General features: G+C 39.2%; 1 protein-coding gene across 5 annotated transcripts in view; it reads right to left on the minus strand.

The window, feature by feature from the left end:
• EFHC2 (EF-hand domain containing 2) overlaps positions 1–7,577 on the minus strand; it is a 194,112-nt gene extending 186,535 nt beyond the window's left edge. For 2 of the 5 annotated variants that reach the window (XM_059157391.1, XM_059157389.1), the window contains exon 1: positions 6,589–6,717. Coding sequence is in view for 1 of the 5 variants with exons in the window: in XM_059157390.1 (XP_059013373.1) it covers positions 6,589–6,630 (42 nt within the window). In the remaining 4 variants the exon portion in view is untranslated. Of the gene's footprint in view, positions 1–5,725; positions 6,223–6,588; positions 6,735–7,218 lie in introns of those variants that run through there. The other 3 variants (XM_059157392.1, XM_059157393.1, XM_059157390.1) reach the window with 3 other exon arrangements.
• Between the last annotated feature and the right edge of the window lie 11,838 nt (positions 7,578–19,415).

The raw sequence follows: 19,415 nt of genomic DNA on the forward strand, positions 1-19,415 counted from the left end.
TGAAAATGAAATCCACGTGTGCTTATCTCAAATTTGACCCAGAATTCAGTATTTAGGGAGCAAAACACAGGCACATTTAAGAGGTAATTTTTATTCTTTACTTTTAAGAAAATAATATTCTTTTTTTAAAAGATTGATTTATTTGAGAGAGACAGAGAAAGCAGGAGTACGGCTGGGGGAGGGGGAGAGCAGAGGGAGAGAATTCAAAAGCAGATTCCTCGCTGAGCCCCACGCAGGGCTTGATCTCATGACCCTAAAGACCATAGCCTGAGCCGAAACCAAGAGTCAGACATTCAACCTATGGAGCCACCCAGACACCTCATAAAGCTTAACTTTCAAGTCTCATGTAAAATTGTCTTAGGCTATATTTTTATTCATATCGCTTTGCCATATGGTTTTAGTAACTTATTTAACATTGTCAATGTATTTTCATGTTGTAAACAGCATTAATGAAAATGAATTTATAACATCTATATAAATTAAACAACTGAGCCTTTTAAAAATAAATCCCATCTTGGATTAAAACAGTTACTGAACAGAAATGCATTATGCTGCTTTATGAATTTTCTAAATGTGTAAGTGTATAAAAAGGAAAGAAAGGTAAGATAGGCTTGATTGCCTATTTGTTTTTCAGGAAAAGCTGGCCAGAAGTCATTTTTAGTTTCAAATAGGGGAGAAAACTACTTTTGCTGATCCCACATACCACACATCATATCTTACTAGGGCCCTCGATAATAGAAACTACGAGGATTTTTAGGCCTACTTGGATAAGGGGAAAGTAAGAAATTTTACAGTAAGGGGAAAAAAACCCTGAAGTTTCCTCCACTATGCACCACCTCCCCCCAACCCTGCATTAAAGTTTATATCCTTTGCAGGAAAGGGAAACCACACAGAGCAGGTCACTAAGTTGACCAAAATTAACAAACCCACAGAAACCTATTACTCTTTACTCAGAAGAGACGATTATTACTGAATCACTACATCTACAAGTCATGGATCATGCTAATCATTTATACACAGGAGGTCCCTGAGAGCTGAAAGACCTTTCCAAGTCCCTCTGAGATAGAGATTGAAATTTGGGATGAAGACGTCTCTGAACTCGTTGAGGTGATCAGTGCAAAACACTGTGAAGGTACCATATGCCAGTGAATGATACCCATTCAAATGGCTAGTCGTCAGTTTTATGTTATGTGAATTTTACAGCAATTTAAGAAAAAAAAAGTCTGATAGGCTCAGTTGAAGCTTCTAGAAGGGTAAAAGACTAGACCTGGCCTGGAAGGAAACTGAAGTACTGAACTGAAAACAGAAAACTGAATTGAAAACGTGCTGAAAACAGCATGAACTGGTGGAGACAGCTCTAATGAGAACGTGTTTCACACTCTGCAACCACAATAACAAACAGGTTTGAGTGCAACCCAGTTCACATGCCTCATATGACGGAAAGAAAAAGTTCACGGAAGAATGCTTACTGTTCCCATGTCATCACACATTACTTTGATTTTTTAAAAAATTATTTTCTAGTCAATTTTGCTTTTTTTTTTTTAAATGCTAGCCATGATTCATTAAACTAATCTTATAAGGGTTTGCACCTGATGCAGGTTATTTTAAGGCAATGGAATTGACCACTAAGAATATGACCAGAAATCTGTAAGCAGAATTTTAGATCAGGAAAAACCTCCATCCTGTGCATGAAGTCATTGTTTTATGATTATCTTTGTCATTGTGATAAATTTAAATTGATTTATCTACCATCCCATGATGAAGTCAGATTGTATATTAAGCATTCCTCATAGTGTGTCCTTCAGCTGTTCACCATTTAAATTGCTGGTAAATTTCCCAAAGAACCTTATTTCCTTATATAAGTAGTCTTATATTACTCTAGATAAAAATAAATTTCAAGGTATTGCCCACACCCTTTTCTAAGAGAGACAGAGAGATTCTGAATTTTTGTTTTATTCTACTGCTGTGAATTCAAATATTTTATTTTCTTCTAAGGAAAACAGTTGCTTCATTACAAGGTAGAGATGGACTATTGACAACAAACCCTCCTAAGATGGTGGCAAGGTAGCTTCATAAAAAACAAAGTGTAATCCTCATTATTTATTAGGGGCATTCAGGATCAGCTATTCAAACATCTGTCCAAAATGCTATAGGAAAGATTTTCAGCTTTGGCTGGAAATGTCCCTTTTAACTTTAATATCCTATTATTTTTGACAATATGCCTGAGATTCTCTTAGCTCAAAATAAATCCAGCATGTACATTGCTGGAAAAAGATACCATGTGTCTGGAATTTATCTGTGACTTTTCCCTAAGGTTTTCAATTAATTCACATCAAAATAATTTTAATGTCATCAGTGGTACAGGTGCTTATATTTTAGGAAGCACAATACTTGTTGTATTTCAGAGATAGAAATACAGGCTGCACATGTAGCTAGCTGTGGGCTGAAATCAATCTATTGCTCAGGACTGACTATCAGCAGCTAATTAAGGGGAGAAACAAGTTCCTTTTTAATTTCTAAGAAAAGCAGTAAAAGTTAGCTTGTGTTATAATTTTAAACCCAAACAGCCAGTAATTATGCTGTCTCCAGGAGGCCAAGGTTTTTCACTTGATAATGTAATTCAGCAAGCATGGCTCTGTAATGGAGGGGAGGGACTAATGATTAAAAACAAAAAAGCCAGATTTGTCTCTACTGAATTTTTGACCACTCTATGCACCAGAGAACATCTGATCTTTTAACAAAGTACAAGTTTTTTAAATAATATTAGTCTTTTGGCAACACAGTCAGTACTAAGGTTAATGTAAATATAGCCATCTGATTTGGGCACATACAAGGACTCTCCATATATAAATACTAAACTGTTAAATGACAGCCTAAGATATCTAAGAAGTATACTGTCATTCCCTAATTTACACACACACACACACACACACACACACACACCCCTATTCGTCTGAGGCATAAAGTAAATAATTTTTTAAGTACATTCACAAATCTAGAAGCAGACCTACATGTATTTGGATACTTATAACAAAGGTAGCAGCTCTGCATATAAGTAGAGAAAGGGTGGTCTTTTCCAAAAATGTGTTAAAGATAAAACAACAGGCCCTAAGTAGAGTTGATCATGCTAAGCCCCATGCCACCAACTGAAACTTAACTTACAGTTTTGGCTGTCCCAGAAATTGAACCTTACACCAGGCAATCATGAATCGCCTGATCAGCATGACTTAAGTAATCTACCTAAAAAGCCCTTGCTATCATAACCCATAGTAACCTTATAGTAACCAGTCCAATTTTTGCCTACTGTAACGCCCCCGCCCCCACCTATAAAAATGTCTTGCTGGGAGAGCTCTTCAGAGCTCTTTTTTCTCTGCTCCACTGGATACTGTCAATTCATGAATCATGGCATAGAACCAGTAAGATCTTTAAAACTTACTCAGTTAACTTGTGTTAACAATTGGTTCTGGGTCAAATGAATAGCTATATAGGAAAAAATATAACCTGATCCATACTCCTTTTCGTGCGCGCGCGCACACACACACACACACACACACACACACATTTCTACTAGATTAGAAATCTAAATGTGAAAGGTAAAAACAACAAAATTTCCAGAAGACAACACAGAAAAATACCATAATGAACTTGACATAGGGAGCAATTTCTTAAAGAACCAAAAAATCGCTAAAGGAACAATTACTCATCAAAAACACCACTAAGAAAGTGAAAAGGCCAGCGTGCCTGGGTGGCTCAGTTGGTTGAGCAACTGCCTTCAGCTCAGGTCATGATTCTGGAGTCCCAGGATCCAGTCCCGCATCGGGCTCCCTGCTCAGCAGGGAGCTCTGAAATTCCCCCTCTAATGCTTGCTTGCTCTCTCTTATTCTCTCTCTCTAATAAATAAATAAAATCTTTAAAAAAAAAAAAGTGAAAAGGCCAGCCACAGAGTAGAGATATTTGCCAACACAGATGTCAGATGAGAGTCACGTCCAAAATCTATATAGAACTTCTACATTTCCTAAGTAAAAAAAAGGGGGGGGGGGCACACAAACCAGCAGAAAGAGTAGGCAAGAGACAAGTACTACACAAAAGAGAATACCCAAATGACCAGTAAATCGTGCTCAAGTTCATTAGGAATCAGGCAAGTACATATTGGAACTACAGTTTCCCTATACTTGCTGATCGAAATAACTACAGTTTAAAAAGGCCAGCCATATCAAGTCTCAGGATGTGGAAAGATAGGAACATAAGGCGCTGCTGGGGATTTAAATTGGTTTAAGCACTTTGACAGCGTCCACTAAAGCAGAACATAATGAAAGCCATTACGATCCAGCAATTGTACCAACAGACGTGATTAAGAATAGTCACAGCGAACTATTCTTAATAACCCCAAACAAGCCTTATCTCTATCTACGGATATATAAATGATGTCATACTCACACAGTGGAATACTACAGAGCAAGGAAAATCGGTAAACTACCTCTAGAGACAGCCCGATGAACAAATCTCACAAACATAATATTGAGCTAAACACAAGTCAGTCACAAAAGAACACCAGACATTCACACTGATAAGAAGTCCCCGCATTCAGGATAATTAATTCTGGACAGTAAAAACAAAGGGGTTAATGACCAGAAAGAGTGATAGGCGGGGTTGCCCCAAAAAATACAAGATGTCCAGTTAAATTTGAATTTGAGATCAACAACAAGCAAGCTTTCAGTCTAAGTGGGTCCCATGCAGCACTGGGGACACGTATTTTTATCTGCTCAATCTGATAGCCACAATCAAGAGAGAGGCTTTGGGGGGCACCTAGGTTGCTCAGTGGGTTAAAGCTTCTGCCTTCGGCTCAGGTCATGGTCTCAGGGTCCTGGGATCAAGCCCCACATCAGGCTCTCTGCTTAGTGGGGGGCCTGCTTCCCCCCCTCTCTCTCTGCCTGCCTCTCTGCCTACTTGTGATCTCTGTCAAATAAGTAAATAAATAAAATCTTTGGGGGGAAAATAATTTCAAAAAAAAAAAGGGAGAGGCTTTTGGAGTACCAGTTAATACTTCATTTCTTGATGTTCATTTGGTGTTCATCCATTATGCATTTCTCTGCACTTGTTGTACTTCCCAATAAAGACAAAACAAAGTACACTCAGTACAGCTTCACGGATTTTAAAATCTCTCATGAAAGTGCTACTCTTCATCACTGCATGTTGGAGCTAGGTGCTTCTTAGGAGGGGGTCATCGGTCATCTAAAGCGTTGCAGGGCCCAAGCCGTGGGCTCTGCTTTCAATTTTTATTAAAATTATTCCTACATAACATGCTTTTTTATTTCTGGAATCTTTTTGAGTAGCCTTCCTCTCTGGGGTCCTCCTTCTTGATATGGCTGGCTGAAGCTTAGCAAAGGGTGAAGCTGTGTGGGAAGGCCAGCCTTTACCCATCAACCAAAAAATTACACAAATCACGGTTCAACAAGCAACTCGGTCAGGCCAACCGACCCGTGGAGGTCAGAATTCAGTGGCCTGAAGCTACAAAGGACTGAGACTTTAGGGCCAACAACTTGGTTGCAGACACTTTGGAATCCAGAAGGTCAAAGGCTTCATTCAATCTGCTGACTGCGCTCTACATTAACCAGAGCTTTACACAAACACCTTGAGGGGCTCCCTGGCTCTACATTAACCAGAGCTTTACACAAACACCTTGAGGGGCTCCCTGGAGTTCCCTTCCACCCGTGTTATCACCTACCTTCTTCTGGAGACGCAACTGCAACCCCCAGGAAAATGTGGTGACCAGTGTACAGGAAAACACGAATCACTTTTCTGCTGTTGTTTAAATAAGGGGCTATTTATTACAGACAAGATTCTTCGGTGCTCAGGGTTTTTTTGTGTTGTCGTGTTGTGTTGTTTTGTAATTTCATCTTCTTTTGAAATAAGCTCCTCTCAGTCTTCAGCGAGGAAAAAACTCCAAGTTTGGAGGCTTCACTCTATAAAGCTTAGGACAGAACTTTACAGACTGGTGGAACCCTGGTTACCTCTCAGCCTCAACAGCCTCCAGGGGCCCAGGTTTCTTTGCTTTAGTAACAGCAACTCTATTTCTTTCTTCCACACGGGCTTTCAAGGACAATGACTAGGCACCTGGGCTGTGGAGACAGGTTGCCTGGGAGAAACCCAATTTCACACTGAAGCTTTGTAACTCTGGCCATTCAGGGAGTGATTCATTTCTCCGTGCCTCAGTTTCCTCAACTGTAAAATGGGAATAAAAATAGGACCTAAGCAGCAAATGCCGTGCAAGGCGACTGAATCATGGCACCTGTCATAGCTTACACGCTCAGCGATGGCTGTTACCACCTTCACTACCCCTGGCTACGTTCGCGGGTCCTGCCCCCCATGAAGAATCTACTTATGTATCTGCTGTAGTTAAAAGCAACCTGATGCAGTTAGACTGGGGGAAGAGGAGACAGAGAATAAGGGTTCCACTGGCCTACAAAGTTTGGTCCAAGTTGTGCCCAATGCAGCAGGAGGATGCTTGGGTAGGGTCGGGGGAGTTGGCCACGCCTGGACCCCAGATTCTGGCCTGGACCTCTGACTTCGGGCGCCCTCACTACTCACGTTGCGGCTGAAATTGTTGCCAGGCAGCAGCGGTAGGGCCATGGCTCTCAGCGTCCGAGGGTCAAGGGGCCGAGAAGAGGGGCCAGCAGGGAGCGGCCACCTCTCGGCGGCGTTGTTTAAGCCCCCACCCCACCACGTTACCTAGAAACGGGAGGCGGCGTCACGGAAGGAGGAGGAGCTGCGGCTAGTCGGAGGGGGCGGGGCCGGGGCGGGGTCAGGCAGGAAGTTCCCCCCCGGCGCTCCTCCTCCCCCGCCCAGTCTCACCCACCCAGCCCAGTGCGGTCTCCCGAGGCTTTTCTCTCCGCACGCACTGTGCACACAAAGACACAACCACAGCCCTCCCCGCCCCCGCCGCTTTCTGGTTTAACCCCTTTCTAGAGCTTAGGCTCCTCCGATTCTAACCGCATTCTTCGGCCATTGGCTTATTACATTTCGTTCAAACACAGAAAAGTGCAGAAAACAATGTGACATCCGCGCGATCTCAGAAATGTTAGCACCGCCTAATGTTACAGTTACATTAGCTTTCATTTTGTAGTTAAAACGTTCGAGATGCATCCAAAACCACACTCCCCACCCCCACCCCACCCACCGTGGAAACCCGTTCAGTCCTCCTCCTGTACATTTTTATACCTGAACTAAACGTGTGTAAGGTGCTTGTTCCTGGTCTCATCAGGGTAGCCGGGGAGGGGGTAGGTGGCACAAAACGCAGCGCCCGTCTTTCCATCATGCACCCAAGATGCCCAGGCCAGGAACCTCCTGGAATCATCTCCCCTCACCTACCGCCAGCCCTGAGTCATAATGCTCAGACACTTTGGTATCTCTCAGTCACCCCTCTCTCCTGCTCGGCTGAGACCCCATTATTTCCTGCCTGGTTTTCTTTAAAACCACCACCAAAAAAAAAAACAAAACAAACAAACAAAAAAACAACACTAACTGATCTTCCCTCCAGAGCCATCCTCTTATAATTCGTGATACCTATGTCCGGGGTTGCCTTCCAATACCATTGTAGCTTTCTTTGCCCCCACCCCCCGCCCGCCCCAGCTCTGAGAAACCACTGGCAGTTTCCAAACAGGACTCGGTGGTTTCTCTCCTGTGGATTTTGCCAATGTCACTATCTGCTAGAAACACCCTTCCTTCCTTTCATCTGGGTAACCCCTTCTTATTATTCAGGACTTGGTTCAGTGTGGGAAAAAGACACGGAAGGCTTTGCCATTTCTGGGAAATATTCCTTCGTCTTCTCCACTCCTCCATCTGTATTAGGGGCCCTGTCATTGTGGCTTCGGTGGTAGTGAATTGTAATCATACTCATTTGACTTTCTTCAAATGCCAAATTATTCCAAGGCAGGAACTCTATCTCCTTTCTCATTCACGACAATGTTAACCTTAAAAATAGAAGTTATTTTAACACCAAGAATGGATTTATTCAGGAAAGGCAGAGAATTGCAATTTGGGAATGGCAAAGAATTCCAATTTGGAACATTCTAGCTGCAGCAAAACCCTGAGTCAGTCTAACAAACAAAGGGGAGAAATGTTACTTTATGGGGAAGAAGGAGGAAGTTGGGAGGGGTTGTTCTGAACAAAAGTCCATTGCAGAAAAGCAAGAGTTCAGAGTGATTAGGCTTTCTCATTGGCTGAATTGCAGGGGTAGTTGATTTCTTACAGGAGATACAATGTACAGCTTTTTCCTATTAGAGTCCGTAATTGATCATTCTTTCAGCTGAGAATTCTTCTGCTGGGGCCTGTAACTGACAATTCTTCCTGTAATTGACATCAAGTGGTACCAGCTCCCTCTTCTAACCTCCCAACTCCATTTCAGTGAGGTTTCCCTTTACTAATTTTCACAACATACGTCACCATTTTCTTTGTTTACAACATACATTACTGTTCTCTATGTTTATAAATTTTGCACTATAAATTGCTGCTACCTGCTTTTTCCACCTAAGATTTTTTTGAGATTTCTACATGTTAACAGATGTAGATATATTTTATTCATTTTCAATGCATTGTATGATTATACCACAAATTACTGATCCATCTGTTGTCATCTGTTGATGTCATCTGTTAATAACAATTAAGTTGCTTCCAATTTTTCACTAGTTACTATCAATGCTGCAATGAACAACCCTCTCCTATTCCTTTAGAGTTTATCCACATGCCTAAGGATGGAATTGTTCACAACTTCAACTTCACTAGATCTTGCTAAACAATCTCCAGAATTGTTGAGCCAGTTAAGAAAGTTCCTTCTGCCCTTCATTCTTTCAACAATGGTTATTAGCCAATCAAAATTTTGAGCAAGTATCTAACTATATATTCAATGGTAAATGGCTGTTACTTTAAATTGTTTCTCCCTAATTCCTATGCAGTTGGTTATCTTTTCACATGCTTGTTACCTTCTTCAGTGACTCCTCTATTTATATCCTTTGATAATTTCTGTATTTGATCATTTGTAATTTTTAAAATATGTTCTATATAATCGTAGGCACAGCAAACATCTTCTCCTAGTTTGTGGCTTGTCTTTTAATCCACTTACATACTTCTTTGTTGTATGTGAATGTGTCATTTTACTTTACTCAAATAGATCATTCTTTCCCATTATGGTTTGCACTTTCTGTGAATTCAAAAAATTCTATAGAACAAAATTACCCTCTTATATGTTCTTACAAATATTTTTAAGTATTTCTTTCTTGTTACTTTTTAAATTGAGAGTTACAACCCAATAGAAAAATTGCAAGAATAGTGGCTATCCTCTCCCAGATTCCTCCAATTGTTTTCTATCTTACCATACCTGTTATATCATTCCCTCTACACATACAATTTTTTTTTCCATTTTAGAGTAAATAGCAGACATCACGCCCCTTTACTCTTAAATACTTCAGTGCATATTTCCTAATAATGAAGACATTCTCTTACATAACTGAAGTACAACAATCAAAATCAAAACCTTATTATTAACAAAATGCTACTTTCTAATCTAAAATACCTATTCATATTGGGTTAATATCCCTCTTAGCAAAAAAAAAAATTAAAAAAAATTTTTAAAAATCTGGTCCAAAATCTGATCTAACATTCCTCATTAATTGTCCTATCTCTTCCTTATCCTTTAATCTGGAACACTTCTTCCATCTTTCTTTGTCTTTCCTGATCTTGATATTGTTGAAGAAAATAGGCAAGATAGTTGGGAGAATGTTATTAAATTTAGATTTGACTAAGTTTCCTGGTTTCCTAATGAGTCAATTCAATGGCTTTTTGAATGGTTTTTTGTTTATGGCTTTTTTTTTAATTTGTTTTCAGCTTAACAGTAATCATTGTTTTTGCACCACACCCAGTGCTCCATGCAATCCGTGCCCTCCTTAATACCCACCTGGTTCCCCCAACCTCCCACCCTCCGCCCCTTCAAAACCCTCAGATTGTTTTTCAGAGTCCATAGTCTCTCATGGTTCACCTCCCCTTCCAGTTTCCCTCAACTCCCTTCTCCTCTCCATCTCCAACACCAAAAGAGAAGTGCTGTGTCCTCATTCATCAAAGGAACAGGTACATAATGAGTAACACCAAAAGAGAAATGCTGTGTCTTCATTCATCAAAGGAACAGGTACATAATGAGTATTTTAACCATCAATGGTGAGGTTAAGTGTGACCACTTGGTTAGGGTGTTGTATGCCAAATTTCTCCCCTGTAAAGTTACTATTCTTCCTTTCCAACAAATAAGAATTTTGTGAGGAGATACTTTGAGACTGGGTAAATACCAAGTTCATCATTAAACTGCTAGCGTCAGTCGAGGATTTTTTTTTTTAAAGATTTTATTTATTTATTTGACAGATAGAGATCACAAGTAGGCAGAGAGGCAGGCAGAGACAGAGAGGAAGAAGCAGGCTCCCTGCTGAGCAGAGAGCCTGATGCGGGGCTAGATCCGAGGACCCTGAGGTCATGACCTGAACAGAAGGCAGAAGCTTAACCCACTGAGCCACCCAGGCGCCCCTCAGTCGAGGATTTTGCCCAAATCATTTATGATGCTGCCAAATGGTGACTTCTTAATTCCATCATTCCTTCTGCACATATTAGTTGGCAATCTACTTCGAGGAAGAAGTTTTCCTTCCTCTCCTCCTTCCTTTTAATTGTTCCACCATTTTTCAAGCACTTCTTTGTGCTTGTCACTGCAAGATAGTCAAGATATCTATAAATATAGGTAGATCTAGATATTCACATTTAGCTATATCCCTTTCCATTTCTGTCGATGATAGATAAAAATAAATACGTTAAAACCCATGCGTTTATACTGATACATCCAGTTCCAGTCAATACAGTGGAGTACATGCTGGAGTTCCCCTTTCCACATCGGTAAGGCTCATCTCCAATAGTCAGAAACCTGATTCCAATTACTGTCAAAATATTTACGTATTTGCTCATACTAAAAGACCCCAAAAGCCATTTCGGAATATCTAACTGATGTAAATGTCAGAAAAAAATGAACCTATTAACTAGAGTTCAACATTTATTTTCAGAGTATTTTTTCTTTAGCTTTACTGGATTTAGTCAAAATACTGTTACAAAATGACTTAGGCTGGATTTCTTCCTCCTCTTTCCCCCTCTCTTGTTTAGAGCACCAATGTTACTTATGTTACTCATTTGAAAAACAATCTGGTTCATTCTCTTTTGTATTCCTCATCCTTTTGCTCCATTTTTTGTCTTGTTCCTCTTTGTCTTCTTTTGAAGTTGTTTTTTCCCCCTTTTTCCTTTGATTAATTTAGTTAGTGGGTTACGTGCTTTGTTACTTTTTCCAAAGAATCAAAATTTTGATTTATTAATTTGACCTACTGCTTTTAGGGCACCAGGCTGGCTCAAGCGGTGGAGCGTGAAGCTCTTGATCTCAGGGTTGTGTGTTCAAGCCCCACATTGGGTTTGGAGCCTACTTAAAAAAAAAAAAATTCTGACACTACTGCTTTCCAATACTAGTCTTCATTATTTTTCAGCTCTTACTTTTATTGTTTTCTTCTTTGTGCTTTCTTTTCATTCATTTGTTGTTCTTTTTCTCACATTTTATGTTGATATAATTCATTCATTTTCATTATTTCTATTGATGCAAGTGTTTAAGGCTCCGAATTTTCCTCTGATCTCCACTTTAAATGTATCCATTGGTCTCTGATATATAGTGTTTTCATTACTTGTTTATTTGAAGGTTTGGGGGTGGTTTGTTTGTTTCTTTAGTTATTTGTAATCTTGGCTTATTATCTTCCCTTTCACCCAAGAGTTGTTCAATAGAAGATTTTTAAATTTCTAGTTGGAAGGGCTTTTTGGTTTTTGTACTTAAAGCTAAGTACACCTTCTGGTACTTACAGCTAGAACTAAAATTCTAGCTTTACTGCACTGTGGTAAGAACATGTTGATGGTAATATTTTCATTGTATAGAATGTATTGATGCTTTCTTTGTGACCTAATACTTGATCATTTTTTGTGACTATTCCACTTGTAGTCAAGAAAAAAAAAAGTAATACTCTCTTTTATTGGGTCCTAAAGTTCAGAATAGATGAAGGAGATCTATTGTATTGATTGTTATTTACTGCTGCATCCTATTTATATTTCTTCCATTTGATCTATTCTGCACTGGGAGTGATATGTTCAAGTTTCCTCTTACCGAAGTATTTCTATCCAGATCTCCTTGCATCTGTACTTTCTGCTTCTTAAACATGGTTATTTGGTGCATAGGTTTTCATAGTTGTTATACCTACAATGTGAAATTGGCTTTTAGTGTTATAAAGTGTCCTGTTCTGTAATGTGTAATTCTTTTTTTGGCCTGACTTCTACTTTATCTGATATGGAGGAGCACAGGCTCCACTTACGTGTTATTTCCATTTGCCCATGCCTTTATTTTTAGCCTGTCTGAATCATTTTCACTTAGATAGATCTCCTGTACACCACATACAGTTGGGTCTTGCTTTGTGAACCACACTGAAAATATTTTCCTTTTAGTAGGTGAGTTAAACTCAGTCACATTTATTGAGAAGTCATTTTTTAATCTCAACTCTGATATATTATTTTATATTTTATATTGTTGTATATTTATACACCTGTATATGTACTTATGTGTTATGTATGCTTACTGTTTCTTTTTCTTCATGATGTGTTTTCTTTGCTATTATAATTTATAAATTTCTTTTGGTATTTAGGAAGGCTTATATCTTCTAGTATTTATTTTTGCACTTGTAACTTCTTCTATTTTAAAGATTTTATTTATTTTTTTGACATACAGAGATCACAAGTAGGCAGAGAGGCAGGCAGAGAGAGGGGGAAGCAGGGTCCCCGCCGAGCAGAGAGCCCGATGTGGGGCTCAATCCCAGGACCCTGAGACCATGACCTGAGCAGAAGGCGGAGGCTTTAACCCACTGAGCCACCCAGGTGCCCCTGTACTTATAACTTCTTTAGGAGAATTGAACACCTCCCATTTTACTAAGTAATATTGAATTTTTTAAAGATTTATTTATTTAGGGGCACCTGAGTGGCTCAGTCAGTTAAGTGGCTGCCTTTGGCTCAGGTTTGATCCCTATGTCCGGGATCAAGTCCCACATCAGGCTCCTTGTTCAGTGGGGAGTCTGCTTCTCCCTCCTCCTACTGTTGTGCTCTCACTTGCTCTCTCTCTCTCCCTCTGAAATAAATAAATAAAATTGGCTTTTTATTTATTTATGTATTTATTTGAAAGATAGAACACGGGAGAGAACACACAAACAGGGGTAGGGATAGAGGGAAAAGAAGACAGAGAATCACAAGCAGACTCCATGCTGAGTGTAGGAGCCCATGTGGGACTCAATCTCACAACTCTGAGATCATGACCTGAGCCCAAACCACGGGTCAGATGCTTAACCAACTGAGCCACCCAGGCGCCCCTTAAAGTGATTATAACCAATACACTGAAATTTTAACTTCAGTAAGTAGACTTTTTATTTCTAGAAGTTTCCTTTGTTCTTTTATATCTACGTGTTCTTTCTTTAAAATGGAATTCTGTTTTTTACTCTTAATTTATTTTGCTTATCTTTATCTCTTTAATCATTTTAAACATGCTTAGTTTAGAGTCCTTAACCAACAATTCTGCTCTTTTATGTTCATGGGGTTCTACTTCTCCTGCTTGTGTTAGCTGAGTTTCCTTAAGAGCGAATTGTTCCCTCACATGTTTATAAATGTTTCTGGTGATCCCAGCTATGTGGCAAGTTGCAGTACTAAGACACCTACCATCTGATTCTAAGTTGTGTCATTTCTAATATGCCACACCTCACACGCCCACCACTGCCCATTCACAGCCATGCTCCACACATACAAGGCCTCTCCCTTCCACAAGGAGGATATTTTCCAAACAGAATAGCAGTTCCAATAAGAATGACTTTCTCAAGGGAGTAACGGAACAAAATATCTGAAATTAAAGCTGTCTGAAAAATCTGACACCTGAGTCTGCCACACACACCCATCCATTGTCCTTCCATTTGCACATGCTACTTCTGCACTGATACCTCTACCTTTGTACTTCTGTAGATACTCCACACATCCTGTGTACATCCCCATACACCCACTGAGACTTAGAGTCATTGATTCAATAGTTTTTCATTTAACGAACATCTATTGAGCATCTACTCTAATGTAGCAGAACTCCTCCCAAACACTGGGATAACTCAGCGATTAGGACAAAGTGAACACTTCTAAACACCGCAGACCTGATATTTTCAGTCTTTTGCAACTTGCAACTTTTTTTTTTTTTTTTTTTTTTTTTTTTTTTGCTTTATAGTCCTTCCCTGACACTTATCTTCCCATTCTTGCCTCCCCTGACACATCTGACACAAAGGAAACATCTGAAATGACGCATATCTCTTTTTAAAATAAATTGAAAGTAAACTAGTTCCTAGAATCGCAAGACACCCCCTGAAATAACTGAAGACACTTTGGGGCATGTCAGGACCAGCGCTGGGAAGCAACTGTTAACTGATGTTCAAAGTATCAGTCTTACAGACACCCGTGGATGAAGAAAGCACAGGGGAGGCCAGCAAAGCTAACATTTCTGAGCAAGCTCAAACTGGCCTATGAACAAGGAAATAGTTACCCAGTTGGAGAAGTTCTTTTGAGGAATGAGGTCATCCTACAATCTAGAGCCTTTCTACAAGATGCAAGAGCCCTTGGCAGCAGGAGGGAGAGCCTTTGACAGTATTTCTGCGGGAACTTCCTTTTCTCCTCCATTGAAGCCTCGCCTCTCAAGTGTCCCTTGTCCTGATATCCTCATAAATAGCACTGCCCCATTCTTCTGAGCTCCTGAAAGTGGACACTCTTCACTATTTTGTGCTTACTTGGGTTATGTCCACATTTCAAGACCTCTTCCTGAGCATTTAAAGGGGAATTAGCAGCAATCCTTCAGAAACTCTTCCAAAAAACAAGAGAGGAAGGAGCACTTCCTAACTCTTTCTATTAGATCAGTATTACCCTAATACCAAAATCAGACAAAGACATCATAAGAAAAGAACTTAGGAATAGAGACACAGAAATCCCCCCCAAAATAATGGGAAACTGAATTCAGCAATCTATAAAAAGGATTATACATATGACCAAGTGGAATTTATTCCAAGAATGCTAAGTTGGCTTAGCGTCTGAAAACTAATCAATGTAATATACCATATTAATAGAATGAAGGACAAAAACGATATGATCATCTCAATAGATACAGAAAAAACATGTGACAAAATCCAGCATCTTTTTTGGTAAAAGCACTCAATAAACTAAGAAAAAAAGGAACTTCCTCAACCTAACAGAAGTCATATATTAAAATCAACAGATAACATAACAACTGATAGTGAAATATTAGTTGCTTTCTCCTTAAGATCAGAAACAAGGCAAGGATGTTCACTCTTCTCCTTCTATTCAGCATTGTTCTGGAGTTTTTAACCAAGGCATTTAAGTCAAAATTAAATAAAATAAAAGGCATCAAGATTGGAAATAAAAAGGTGAAACTACCCTTATTCATAGAAGATGTGATCTTGTGTATAGAAAATCCCAGGGAATACACACATATACACAAATATTAGAAATAACAAATGAGTTTAGTAACATTATAGGATACATGATCAACATACAGAAATCAATTGTATTTTCATATATTAATAAGAAACAATTTGAAAAATAAATTAAGAAAACAATTCCAGGGGCACCTGGGTGGCTCAGGCAGTTAAGCATCTGCCTTCAGCTCGAGTCGGGATCTCTGGGTCCTGGTATCAAGCCCTGCATTGGGCTCTCTGTTCAACGGGGAATCTAATTCTCCCTCTCCCTCTCCCTCTTTCTCAAATAAATAAAATATTTTAAAAATATAAAAGAGAACAATTCCATATATAATAGAATCAAAAAGAATAAAATACTTAGGAATAAATTTAACAAAATGAGTGCAAGATTTGTACACTGGAAAGTATAAAACATCGGGGAAGAGTAAAAAGGACCTGAATAAATGGAAAGATACATGTTTCAAGGACTGAATGATTTAATATTGTTAAGAATATTGTTAAGATTGCAATACTCTCCAAAGTGATTAAAAAAAAAAAAAAAAAAGATCGGCGCCTGGGTGGCTCAGTGGGTTGAGCCGCTGCCTTCGGCTTGGGTCATGATCTCGGGGTCCTGGGATCGAGCCCCGCATCCGGCTCTCTGCTCAGCAGGGGGCCTGCTTCCCTTCCTCTCTCTCTGCCTGCCTCTCTGCCTACTGTGATCTCTCTCTGTCAAATAAATAAATAAAATCTTTTTAAAAAATCAATACAAGTGCTATCATAATTCCAAATACTTTTTCTTTTTCTTTTTCTTTTTCTTTTCTTTTTTTTTTTTTTTAAGAAATGGACAAGTTGACCTGAAAATTCATATGGAAATGCTAGGGACCCAGAACAGCCAAAACCATCTTGAAAAAGAAGAACAAAGTTGAAGGACTCAGACTTCTCAATTTCAAAACTTACTGCAAAACTACAGTAATCAAAACAGTGTAGTACTCCTATAAGGATATACATACAGATCCATAAAATATAATTGAGGGTGCAGAAGTAAACTCTTACATTTATGGTCAACTGATTTTTGACAAGTGGGTCAGGATAATTAAATGGAAGAAAGAATAATCTTCACCAAATCATGCTGAAATAACTGGATATCCATGTGCACAGGAGTGAATTTATACACCTGCCATACATCACACTATATACAATATATGGTTATCACACTATATACAAAAATTAAGTTGAAATGGACCAAAGTTACATGTAAGAGCTAAAACTATGAAACTTTTGGAAGAAAATATAGAAACAAATCTTCTTGAACTTGGTTTAAGCCATGTTTTGGGGTTTTGTTGATGTTTTTGTTTTTGTTTGTTTGTTTTTTGGTAGGACACCTAAAGCACAACCAACAAAACAAAAATAGATAAACTGGGCTTTATCACAATTAAACACTTTTTTGCTTCAGAGGACATCATCAAGAAAGTGGAAAGGCAACTCAGAGCAATAGAGAAAATATTTGCAAACCATATATCTGATAGGAGATTTGTGTCTAGAATATACAAAGAATGCTCACAATTCAACAAAAAAGAAATAACCCAATCTTTACATGGGCAAAGGATTTGAACAGACATTTATCCCAAGTATCAATGACCAGTAAACACATGGAAGGTTGTTCAGCATCATTAGTCATTAAGGAAATGTACATGAAAGCCATAAGGGGATATTACTTCACATGCACTATATTGGTTGCACTAAAAAGATGGACAATTACAAGAATTGATGAGGATGTGGAAAATTTGGAACCTGCAAATGTTGCCGATGGGAATGCAAAATATTACATCTGCTTTGGAAAACCATCTGGCAGTTTCTCAAAAAGTTAAATGCAGAATAACCATATGACCCAGAAATTCCATCCCTAGGTACAAACTCAAGAGAATGAAAAACATATGTCCACAAGGAAATTTACATATGAATGTTCATAGTAACATATATAAAGGTAGATAGAATCTTGAGGCACCTGGATCGCTCAGTCGGTTGAGCATCAGACTCCTGATTTTGCCTCAGGTCCTGATCTCAGGGTCGTGAGATTGAGCCCTGTGTTGGGCTCCAAGTTCAGTGTGGAGTCTGCTTCAGATTCTCTCTCTCCCTGTCCCTCTGCTCCACCCTCCATTCACACTCTCTTTCTTTCTCTAAAATAAATAAATAAAATCTTTAAAGAAAAAAAAAAAAAAAACAGCATAGAAAAACTCAAATGTCCATCAGTGGATGAATGGATAAGCTAACTATGGCATATGCATACATATAATTGAGCATTATTCAGACATAAAATTAAATGAATTAACTGATACATGTTATTAACGTATCAGCTGATGAAACTTGAAAACATTATGTGAAAAGTGCCAGACACAGAAGGCTACGTATTGTATGATTTCCTCATGTGAAATATCAAAACAAAAAAACAAAATAAATCCATAAAGCAAGACAGTAGATAGGTGGGTGCTGAGGGGTGGAGGCAAAGGGAACAGGAAATGACTGCTAGTGAGTTTCTTTCTGGGGTGATATAAATGTTCTGGATTAAATGGTGATCAATGTACAACTTGTGAATATATTAAAAGGCACTGAATTGTACGCTTTAAAAGGTAAACCTCATGGTATGTGAATCTTCTCTCAGTGAAGCTGTTAGCAAACATTTTTAACTAATTAAAATTAAATAAAATTTAAAATGTGTTTTCTCAGTTGCACTAGTCACACTTAAGTGGTCAATAGCCATAATATAGCTAGTAGCTATCACAGTGGAAAGTACAAATAAGGAACATTTGGTTATCACAGAAAATGTTATTGGACAGTGCTGGTCTAGATCTCACTACAAGATCTCAGAGATCTAAGAAATATGTCAAGCATGGGGGACCTAGATGGCTCAGTTGGTTAAGCATCTGACTCTTGACTTTGGTTCGGGTCATGATCAACTCCCATATCAGGTGGGAGCCTGCCCACAAGGTGGGGAGCCTGCCCACAAGGTGGGGAGCCTGCTTAAGATTCTCTTTGTCCAGGGTGCCTGGGTAGCTCAGTGGGTTAAACCTCTGCCTTTGGCTCAGATCATGATCTCAGCATCCTGGGATCGAGCGCCGCATTGGGCTCTCTGCTCAGTGAGAAGCTGGCTTCCCCCACTCTCTCTGTCTACTCGTGATCTCTGTCAATTAGATAAATAAAAATTTCTTTAAGATTTTATTTATTTATTTGACAGAGAGAAATACAGAGAGAGAGGGAACACAAGCAGGGGGAGTGGGAGAGGTAGAAGCAGGCTTCCCACGAAGCAGGGAGCCCAATGCAGGGCCTGATCCCAGAACCCTGGAACCATGCCCTGAGCCAAAGGCAGACGCTTAAAGACTGAGCTACCCTGCCGCCCTGATAAATAAAATCTTTAAAAGAAAAAAAAGATTCTCGCTGTCCCTCTCCCTCTACTGTTGTTCTCTCTCTCTCTTAAAAAAAAAAAAAATGTCAAGGGATGCCTGGGTGGCTCAGTTGGTTGGATGACTGCCTTCGGCTCAGGTCATGATCCCGGAGTCCCGAGATCGAGTCCCGCATCAGGCTCCCAGCTCCAGGGGAGTCTGCTTCTCTCTCTGCCCTTCTCCTCACTCATGCTCTCTCTCCCTGTCTCTCTCTCAAATAAATAAATAAATAATCTTTTTTAAAAAAATGTCAAGCACATGCAATGTACTTGTAAGAATTGAGTTATGTGAACAAACTATAACATGTAGCTGACAAAATGGGGAAAATTTGATTGTTGACTTGGTATTTGATTATACTAAGCAATTACTGTTACATATTTTTAGGTATGAC

This window comes from Mustela lutreola, chromosome X (assembly GCF_030435805.1).
Source record: "Mustela lutreola isolate mMusLut2 chromosome X, mMusLut2.pri, whole genome shotgun sequence".
Taxonomy (NCBI): Eukaryota; Metazoa; Chordata; class Mammalia; order Carnivora; family Mustelidae; genus Mustela; species Mustela lutreola.